Source organism: Balaenoptera physalus (assembly GCF_965194825.1).
Source record: "Balaenoptera physalus genome assembly, chromosome: 16".
NCBI classification, from domain to species: Eukaryota; Metazoa; Chordata; class Mammalia; order Artiodactyla; family Balaenopteridae; genus Balaenoptera; species Balaenoptera physalus.
In genome coordinates, this window is record NC_138898.1 from 79,564,442 (window position 1) to 79,575,453 (window position 11,012).

The window sequence follows — 11,012 nt, forward strand, 5'->3', positions numbered from 1 at the left end:
CTGCCTGCCCTATCAGGGGGATGCTGAACCTGGGAAAAGTCCCGTGACATTCAGGAATCTTGACTCTGCCCCTCACTGGCTGTGTCATCCTGGCTAAGTCACACAGTATCTCTGCGTCTCACTTTTCTCAGCTCTAAAATGAGAGAAACCAGTAACTTCCTCAGAAGGTGACAGACAGCCAAAAGCCCTGTACAGAGTTACACGGGAATTCTAACAAGAAATCTATCCCTGTGTCCATCTTCCTTATGCCAGCACAAAACCACCATTTAAAAAAAAAAATTTAACACAGTATTATTTTCTTCTGTATAATCGTTTTGGATTTTCCAAAATTTCCACAATAAAACATGAACTAATTTCATTCTAGAGAGGGAAAGGAACATAAAACCACCATGTTATAAAATCACACATTCAAAGAAAACGTACTGAAACGTGCTGGTCCCTAACCTGGGGACCACTTCACTTCCAGGCTCCTTCCAAGGATCTGGTGCTCTTGAGTCAGGATCTGGTGAAGGACCAGAGCAGCCTCAAGACGGCACAGGCAAGACGGCAGAGACAGGATGGCACAGGCAAGACGGCAGAGACAGGATGGTACAGGCAAGATGGCTACCTCACACTCAGTCCCCCCAGCTAAGTCTTCCCAACTCCTTCCCCTCACCACATCCACCCAACCCAATCCAGCCTTTACAATGTCAAGGTTATTTCCTCTGTGGCTATCATTTACCTCCTAAAACTAGCTCCCATCCAATTAATCAACCAACACACCTTTGGTGCCCACATTATGTACGAGGTGCTGTGACACATGCTGAAGGATGGAGGTGGTATTAAATAACCCAATATATGGTTCGAGCCCTTAAAAAGCCTGCAGTCCAGTTCTGGAGGTCCATCGAGGCACAAAAGTCAAAGCCATGGGTGCAAATGGACACAGACAAGAAAGCTTCAAGCACCTTGGAGCAGGGAGAGCTCAGACCGTGTGGCTTGGCACCACTGCCCACCTCCAGGTGGTGACCTTGAGCCAAGCTTTAAAGGACGGATGGATGCAGAAAGGAGGCAGGGAGAGCAAACCAGGACAGCTAGCACTTCTCAAAGACGGGGGCTGAAACGTGGAGGCTACACTCGTAAGACAAATGCAGGGTTATTTCAGCAAGTAGATCAGACTTGCTCGAAGAGGCCGAGGCACTGGGCCAGGGCGGGAACTTGGTGGGGCGGGGGGTGGGGGGGGGGGGCGGGATGCGGTCCTGACTGTCAGCCTCCAGGCTTCACCACGGTTCCTTAGGAAACACAAAACCACTGGAAGGTCTTGGGCCCTTTGGAAGCGGTGCTTTCCAGGCAGACAGCTGGAACCACAGAAAGGAGGGGTGGCAGGGCCCTGGGTTAAAGGGTACTGCAGCAACAGTGAGGGGGCAGCAGAGGGGGCCGCACGGAAAGAATGGAAGGGCAGGTGCAAGAGAGTCTGGCGGGGCAAAAATGAACTCATCTCTGTGTGCTTTCCCCTCCATACCAGCTTTTCCACTTTCCCTTTCAAGTGTCCTTTTCAGCCCGTATTAAGAAAAACAAAACAGTAACAACGTGCTACTGATTTTCAAAAGGCAGGCACCGAGAGTCTTAGCGGAGAGGCCAGTTCTGAGGAAGTCTGGGTCATCTCAGCCCAGGGGCCCCTCTCAGGACACCCAAGGAAACCATTCCAGGAGTGAGAGAACACTGGAGATGGCTGTGATGTGTCTCTCCTACTTGAACTTCATAAGGGTCCACTGGAAAGGTCTGAGAAATCATCATTAAAACACCAGCTCCCACTTGGTACCCGAGGGGCTGGAGCCAGGTGGCTCTGTTCCTCCTGTATGCCCAGTGCCCCGCTCTCTCGAGCCCTCCATTAATTTCTGAGGAATAAAGAGCACCAAGGTCAAGGCTACCTTCTCCTCCTTCAGTAGCAAGGGGTGGAGACAGGCTGCAGAGCAAATGGACACGGGAATCCAGGTCCCATCTCCCAGGCACTCTCCTCCCCTGGCACTCTCCGGCCACAGCAGGAGACCCCGGCAGGCCTACAGTATCAACAGGTGGGGCACGCTTTACCCAAAACTAGCACAGACAGAGGATGGAGCGCTGGGGAGTGGGGTGGAGATGAGAAGGGTCATTACAAATGATACTGGTCAGCCAGGAAGAGAACATCTACCTTAGTTACAGCTTGAATTCCTGGCTTGCCCAGGAAAAGTTCTCAACCCAGCCTTCCTCAGAGACTGCAAGTAAAGAAAACTCATCTTCCCACCCCACCACACCCAACCCAACCCAACCCAACCCAACCCAACCAGTCCCAAGTGGCGGACATCCCCAAACCCCCAGGGAATCGCTTACCAGGCAGAGGAGTATACAAGGAAAGAAGCCGAACCCCAGCCCATCTGAGGCAAACTCACAGCTTCCCAGAAGTCCCCACCCCCACTCCAACCAACAGGCAAATGGATTTTCCTCTTTACTCTGCCTGGCGTAGGCAGTAGAGGGCACTGGGCCATGGTTCAGGCCACAAGCTTGTCAGAGATGCAAAGTCTCGGGTCCCCACCCCAGATCTACTTAATCTGAGATTCTTTGGTTGGGCCTAGAAATCTGCATCTTAACAGGCCCTCCATGTGACTCTGACGCACACCAAAGGTTGAGACACGCCAGTGCAGCAGCTGAGAACCTCAGTCCTGGAACCAGACTGTCCAAGTTCAATTCCCAGCTCTGTCATCCCCTAGCTGGGTGGCTGTGAGCAAGCTACTTAGGGGGAAGCATCAGCACCCATCTCCCAGGGTTGCTGCAAAGACCTCACGAGTCCCTGCGTGTTAGTGGCGCTTAGTAAACACCCTTTAGAATTTTATTATTCTTATTTGGGGCACTGGGGGGGGTGGTATATCATATTTCATTTCCTAATTGAAACGACTTGTGTCCCTGGGTACAGCCTGACACTTGAGGGAACCAGCTATCTTGCACTCTCTCTTTTCGGTCCTATGGATTGGTCTATGGCACGGATCTGTGTAAAATAATAAGGCCCATCCCATAAGCATCTAATTCCTCCAGAGACGAACTGTGGGCTTTTGTTTCATTCTGTGCCTTGGTTCTTCAACACTCGGGGGAAGAGCTCCCACAAGAACCCCACAGGGGACACCTACAGCCAGGACATACCTACATCTGGGCCCCGCTATCTACAAGGGTCAGTGAGATTACAGCGTCCCACTGCAGATACAAGTTCAAGGTATCCCCTGGATACTTGCTGAATGACATCGAGAAGACCAAGGGGTCCTTTCAGAGGGTGCTTGGAAATCTGACCCCATCCCACCTGGAAGGACCCAGAAGGGAGCATTGGAAAGCAGGAAGAAGACAATATGGTGACATCCTTCTCCCTGCCTGTCACCGGACTGGTCTCTTGCTCCAAATGCAGGTAGGACAGTCGTTGAGTCAGGTCTTACTAATGTAGAATCTTTTTGTAATCAAAATGAATACTCCTTATAACTAGGAGGAGACAGTAGATAGAAGTTGTCAAGAACACAGGCTCTTTGGTCAACCAGACATGGGGTCCTCACTCCAGACTCTACCACTTACTAGCAGCAGGACATCAGGCAACTTAGTTAACCCCTCCAAGCCTCCTTTTCTTATTTCTGATATGGGGAATGGAAGGAACCACCCTGGACTGATGTGACCACTCAGTGAGATAATGCATTTGTAACAGTCTTGGCACTGTGTCTGGCACAATAAGAATTCCACCACTAATTATTATCATTATCTTTATGACTATCAATAGCTCTGGAATTACCATGAGGACATGAATTAGAAGCTCAGGAAGGGAGGTGGCAGCCTTGAATCTGACTTGGATACCAGTCACATGGATCCTGGAGAGCTGCCCATACTCAAGTGAGTAATACTCTGACCTTGGGGGCAGCAAATGTCCAATGACCCATCAGTTCCTGGACCAGATGTGACCAGGGTATATTAAAAGTCTCCCTCTTCTCCTGAAGCACTGAGGAGACCATTATATATGGGACAGATTCTGACAACTATCACTGATTGGATGGCACACCTCTCTTTGCTACACTCTCTAAAAACCTGCTTCCCCAACCCACCTCAAACTTTAACAATTGCCCTCAGGCAGCTCTCTCGGGAGAATCCGAGCGTGTTTTTAATAGCAGGCTCACCAAGGCAGCTGCGGGAAGGGAGGAGCCCTCACTGCTAGCTTGCAGCCCACCTCCTAGAGAGATGACATTCCTCCAACCTACTACCGAAGCGCGTTAGCTCCAGACCTGAGGCCTTGACTTTCGCACACATTTAAGCACGCCAGTGTCCCTCCCCTGTCCGACGCCACCAAACGCTAAGCTGTAAGAGCTCTTTCCTCCCTTAAGTCGCCTGCGCCTCCAGTCCCATTTGGCCGCGCGTCTAGTTTCCGCACTTGGGCCGGAGCGGCCAGGTAATCATTCCTGCACGCGGAGACCGGGAGCCAGCTGTGCTGACGTGTTTCCACGATAAAAGCAAACTTACAGCTGGAGAACAGAAAAGAAACGGGTAATTCTTTCCAGCAGCCCTGGCCTCCTGGCCGAGACTGGGCAGGGAGAGTAAAAGGGCGCGGGGGAGCCAGGAGGTGCTTGCCACCCGCACCGCGCGCAGGGCCCCCGGGGGTGAACCCGGTGCCCGGCCCGCCCGCGCCGAGCCCCGTGGGCACCCGAGTGCGTCCTTACCATTCAGTTGCCGGTAGACAATGTCCTCGAGCAAAGAGAGGCGCTTCAGGACCGCATCCTGTATGGGGCTGGCGCTGTGCGCGCTGAGGTTGGCCGCCTCGGCGCGCGGCCGAATCTCGTGGAAGGCGTCTCCGCTGCGCACCGAGATGGGCCGGCACTTGGCCAGGAAGAGCACGAAGCCGGCCACCGCAATCAAGTTCAACACCAACAGCACTTTGACTCTTCTCAGTGAAGCCATCAAACACGCCCGGTCGGCCCTCGCCCCGGACCCGCGCCCCCTCGGGCTCCGGCGAGGCGCGGGGCAGCCGGGGGCCGTGCGAGCCTCGCGCTCCGGACGGCTGGAGAGGATCCCAGCCGCTCCCGGCCCCACGGCGCGGAGGCTAGGGCAGCGGAGACGGTTGGGAGGTCCGGGCGGTCGCGGGGAGAGCTAAATGGCTCACACCGAAGCCTTCGGTCTGCAGAAGTGCTCCCAGAGATGATGCCTGCTCAGTCCACGGTGCGCGGCCCCTAGCAGGCGCCTCGGCTTCTTGGCGAAGGGCCGGGGTCTCTCCTCTGCACCACCAAATGGTTCGCCGCTGGACCTTGGGTCACCGGGAGCGGGGCTGCGAGCGCAGCGGACCCCCGGGGCCCGCGGGCCGGCAGGCGGGGCTGCCCCGGCGCCGCAGCAGGAGCGGCGCGCAGGTGCCGGGCTCAGGGTTCGCCGCCCGCCCGCGGAGGAGCGCGCCGCGCCTCGGGCCGCACAGCCACCACCCTAGTCCGCAGGCGGCCGTCGTGGCGCGCGCCCCGCGGTCTTCAGCCGAGGACCGGCTCCCCGTGGCGGGCGCCTTTGTTCCGCTCACCGACCCGCTCCATCGCGCCGAGCTGAGGAAAAACCCGCGCCCAGGGCCCGCATCCTCGCGGCTCCGCAGTCACACTCAAGTCTCGATTACTCTCAAAGTGGGGGCAGCACTAGGGGGCGGGCGAAGGGGCAGAGCGCAACGTCCTCTCCGCCCCTCGCGCCGGGGGACACCCCACCCCGCCGCCAAACTCAACAGCGCGCACAGCGCCACGGGCTCCCGGACATGTTCCAAGTCCCGAGCCCACGCAGCGAGTCTTCTGGGCCTGCCGGTCACGCCGGCCTTTCTCCGAGCTGGCGCGTTGGGAGGCTGGCCGGAAGGAGTAGTCGGACCTCAAAAGTCACAGCAGTTCTGTACCCCCCTCCACGAACGTCGCGGGGAGCGCGGAGGGGAGGGACGCGCGCCGTCGCACCCTCCACTCGCCCGAACAGGCAGCGCAGCTCTTCCCGCGCCCCAAGGAGCCAAACGCCGAGTCTTCTAATTGGCCGACGCGGTGATACCTCCGCTGCGGAAGGGAGAGCCCACACTGCCCCGGGGCGCGAGAGCCCGGAGGGGACGCGCAGGTGGCGGCGGAGGGCGGGGCGCGGCCCGAGGAGCGCCAGCTCCTCCTCCGCCGCTGCTGGCCACCCCTCTCGCCGCGAGCCAGTCGGCCACCGCCGCCCGCAGGCTGCTGGACGCACAGCTCTCCGGCTCGCCGACTCTTGCGCGCGCACCCGGAAAGGCTGGGGGCGCCTGGAGAGCGCGGACCGCGCGGGATGGGGGCAGTCAAGTCATGCTGACGGCTACCCGCGTTGGAGGGACCCTTTGGTTCTCAGCACTCCTCGAGCGGGCGGGTTTGTTCCATCCTGGTTGGCGATGAAGACATCCCTTTCTGTGTGCTCGCAGCTCCGCTTTGCGTGGCCAGGAATGGCTAGAGGGAAAATCTGGCCTGGAGACTCGGATTCTGGTACTTTGGGAGCCAGGCCGAGCGTTAGTGGGCTGGGTGGGTTCCCTCCGTGTGAGAATTCTCATCGTTCAGGTTACAGTTTCTGTGTCCACTCCCACCTCTATACGAATTTTATCGTAAGAAGCATATTTTGGCTCTTGGATTTCCGAAATCTCTTCCTCTTCCCAAAGCCAGGAGCTCCAAATGCTGGAATTCAAAACCCCGCGTTGATCCATTTAATTCCTTGGGCCTGAAGCAAGAAATAAGGCTGCCAACTAAAAAAGATCGGGCAGCGAAGCCCAATAAATCTGGTGGTTTCCACCTTACCATTTCGATCTCATTGAAGTGTTTTGTTGTTGTTGTTGTTACCGTTGGGTTTTTGTGTTTTGTTTTGTTGCTGATTTATTATTTGAATTGTTGATTTTCAACATAGAATCTAAGTGAATGAAAAAATATAACAATCTTTTAATTTAATTCCCTTGGAACTCTGTGTCCCGGTTCAATAGGTTTTGCTTTGTATAATCTACAAGAAAGTGAATACAAAACTGTTAGATGAAAAAAGCCACAAGGGACAGTTTTTAACCCCACGGGTTGGGCAGGAAAGGGGTTGAGTAGGAAGAAACCTGAGTTATTGAGCAGTTATAAGACAGGCACTGGGCCACGCACCCTCTCCATGTTATCTCACTGAATACCAAGCTGAGTTAGGTGTTATTATAACCACACTCGGAGGGAAGCTTCTGCAAAAATAATTTTTGGGCATTCGTTCATCCACAGGACTGCAGCTGGAGAGGTTGAGGCATTGGGCTAGGGTGTCCCAGTAGTAAGTGGCTCTAAACCGTGGTGGGTCTGACTCCCAGGCATATGCATATTTGGGAGTAGGAGACCGGAAGCAAATTAGAGGAAATGGCCTCAGAGTAATGGAGACGTTTCCAGGCAAAATTCAACTTCAGTGAGATTTCTTTTCTCCCTCTAAAACCAGAGAGGTCCCTTGCCGAAATTAACTGATGATCTTATCATGAATCTTATAGGTTTCTCCCCTCACCTTCCACATGCCTCCTGGCCAGCTACATTTATAAATGACATTTGGCACTCTAGACCCAATGAGTGACCCACTGTCATGGTCACACCCTGAACCCTGTCATCACACAGAAGTGCTGCACTCATGCAATCCCGCACTAAAATCCCACCCTGTGCCCACTGCTTTCCTACTCTCAATTCCAACCAAACAGATTCTCCAGCCACCAGCAACCCGTCTCTCCCTCCCAAGTATTTCAGCCCTTCCATGCCCTCTTGAGTTCCTTCTCTAGCCTTCCTGATTACTCGAGACCTGGTTACTCATTTATTTCAAACACATTACCAGTAGTGGCCATGATTCACACACACTCATAGACATGGTCTCCCACTGTGCCCCCAGTTTGGCAATCCCCACCTCTGAATCAATCCCACCCAGGCAAGAGAGGGCACCTAGGGAAAACCATATCACCCCAAAGCTTGGGGACATTACCAACTGGTGGTGTATAACGTGAGCTGGATCCTTCCTTCTGCTCAGAAACACTGTTCCATGTCCCTAATCAGCTCCTGTCCCCAGAGTTGTCCGAGGTAGACCAGGAGTCCATAAACAACCCTCAATCAGATACAGAAATTTGTGTGTATATATCATTTGGGCATTTTTTCTGGGGGGAAAGACCCATAACTTCCTTCAGATTCTTAATGTGGTCAGTGACACCCAAATTTTAAGAACCTGCATGGCATATGTTAGATATGCAAAAACATAAGCAGCTGAATATTTATTGTAGGCCAGCTGCTTATGAAACCAGTGGTGCCAAGGCACACAAGGTTGATGGAGCTCTCCGGTTGCTTGCATATCTTGACGGAAGAAAGAAAACTCTGGACTAAAGCCAACATGCTTGTATGAATGAAGGTTGAACTGATGTGAAGGGACGGAACTAAATAGAGTCTGCATGCTGAGTAAATTCTCAGGCCTAAAAGGAGCACACCTAGCCACTTCAACTACATACACAGAGATGAAAGGACCCGTTGACAGAGTCATCAATTGCCCTGTGCCCAGAGGCTCCCAGAGGGGTGAGTGACCTCCCTCAATTAATGACTGCCATCTGTCTACGTACCATTTGCCCCCAATCCAGCTAGTAAAACCAACAAAATTATACCTCAGTGGCTGTGTGGTCTGTTCACCAGGGGATCTGGGTTTTATTAGCCCTGTTACCAAGAAGCAAACCAATTCTCGACTTTAAAATAAGAAATTTCTCTTGGATGGCTCCAGAAATCTTTCCTAAGCATAAAATTCAGTTAAACTACAAACAACATTTTTTAAAAGAGGTTTATTGGTATATTTGTTTGTTTAGCAAACAAAGGAAGGAGATTGATGTATTTCTGTTCGTAGGTCACCAAGGATTTTGATTCCAGATACATTTTTCATTCATCAGCCATGGTCCAGAAGATATGGAGCTCTGACTGGACTGTGTTACCTTTGCTTGCCTGTTAAAAAGCCCTCACATCGCAGCCTAATCCATCACCAAAGTTAAAAACACTTGGCCATCCTGGGACTTCTCTGGTGGTCCAGTGCTTAAGACGCTGTGCTTCCAATGCAGGGGGTGCAGGTTTGGCCCCTGGTCAGGGAACTAATATCCCTCATGCCATGCAGCCAAAAAAAATAAATACTTTGCCATCCAAATATCTTCTTTGGTGAAATGTCTGTTCCAATCTTTGGACCATTTTTTAAAAATCAAATTGTTTCTTATTGTTGAGTTTTGAGAGTTTTTTTTTTTTAATAAATTTATTTATTTATTTCTGGCTGCATTGGGTTTTCGTTGCTGTGCGGGCTTTCTCTAGTTGCGGCAAGCGGGGGCTACTCTTCATTGTGGTGCGCAGTCTTCTCATTGTGGTGGCTTCTCTTGTTGCAGAGCACGGGCTCTAGGCACATGGGCTTCAGTAGTTGTGGCATGCGGGCTCAGTAGTTGCAGCTCGCGGGCTCTAGAGTGCAGGCTCAGTAGTTGTGGCACACGGGCTTAGTTCTTCCCAGACCAGGGCTCGAACCCATGTCCCCTATATTGGCAGGTGGATTCTTAACCACTGCGCCACCAGGGAAGTCCCCTGAGAGTTCTTTATATATTCTGGATACAAGATCATTGTAAGAAATATGGTTTGCAAATATTTTGCAAATATTATTTTCATTCTATTAAGAATGTTTTATGCAGAAGAAAAGCTTTTAATTTTAATAAAGTCCAGTTTATTATTACAAAAAATACTTGGAAGTTCATCAAGGAAAACCCAGGGTTCATCTTTCTGCAGAGGCTTTGCCAATCTCCTTAATCTTCCAGAAACAGAGAGGTAGAGACTTCACTCTCATAAAACCCTGAACATTACAGCAGATACTGGAATTGTTATTTGATTTTTTAACTGAGATATAATTGGCATATATCATTATGTTAATTTCAGGTGTACAACATAATGATACAATATTTGTATATATTGTGAAATGCTCACTACAGAAGTCTAGTTAACATCCGTCACCATACAGAGTTACAAATTTTTTTTCTTGTGATGAGAACTTTTAAGATCTGCTCTCTTAGCAACTTTCAAACATACAAATAATATTATTAACTATAGTCACCATGCTGTACATTGCATTCCCATGACTTATTTGTTTTATAGCTGGAAGTGTCTACCTTTTGACCACCTTCACCCATTTCTCCCACCAGCGCTCACCTCTGGCAACCACCAATCTGTTCTCTGTACCTATGATTCTGGGTTTTGGTTTTTGTTTTCAGATTCCACATATAAGAGGTTGTATAGTATTTGTCTTTTTCTGTTTGACTTATTTCACTGGAGGTTTTTTTTTTTTTTTTGCTTATTCTTTTTTTCCCAACTTTATTGGCAATATTAATGACAAAAAAAAATTTTGAGAATCTAAAGTATACAGTGTGATAATTTGATATATGTATACACTGTGAAAGGATCCCACTGGAGTTTCTCTTTAAAGGAAAAAAAAGAGACAGAATCCATCCTTTCCTCCACTTCAAGGATGCATAATATAAGGGGAGAAAAGACCATGACAAGGGGGGATAAATGAAAGGGGCGAGACCAAGCTGCTGCGTGCGCTGGAGGCCTGCCTTGTGTGCCAGCCACTGCACACACATCAGCCTAGACTCACCACTTACTAGCTGTGCGATTCTGAGCAAGTTACCTAACCTCCCTGGGTCTCATCTGTTTCCCCAGCTGTAAAACAGGAACAATATCCATCATAATACCTCATGAAGTTGCAGAGATAAATGCATGTAAATCACTTAACACAGGGCTAGGCATATAGTAAGCACTGTGGAAATAAACAAAGATCATCCAACTGAGGACAAGCAAAGCTTGTATATTCAGCTTGCTACTGCAAGTGTCGACTGAAAACAAACAAAAAAAAGCACAACCTAAAAGTTGGATATTATGTTTTATTTGGCAGACAAAACTGAGGACTTAAGCCTGGGATGCAGCCTCTCAGATAGCTCTGAGAGATTGCTCAGAAGAGGTCAGGGAGGACCCAGGATACAT

General features: G+C 50.9%; 1 protein-coding gene across 2 annotated transcripts in view; it reads right to left on the reverse strand.

Annotated features, from left to right (window-relative positions):
• Nucleotides 1-10,445, reverse strand: part of GALNT17 (polypeptide N-acetylgalactosaminyltransferase 17) — a 483,122-nt gene extending 472,677 nt beyond the window's left edge. For both annotated transcript variants that reach the window (XM_082432353.1, XM_082432354.1), the window contains exon 1: nucleotides 4,695-10,445. In XM_082432353.1, the coding sequence (XP_082288479.1) occupies nucleotides 4,695-4,932 (238 nt within the window). In that variant the 5' untranslated portion in view covers nucleotides 4,933-10,445. The remainder of the gene's footprint in view (nucleotides 1-4,694) is intronic.
• Between the last annotated feature and the right edge of the window lie 567 nt (nucleotides 10,446-11,012).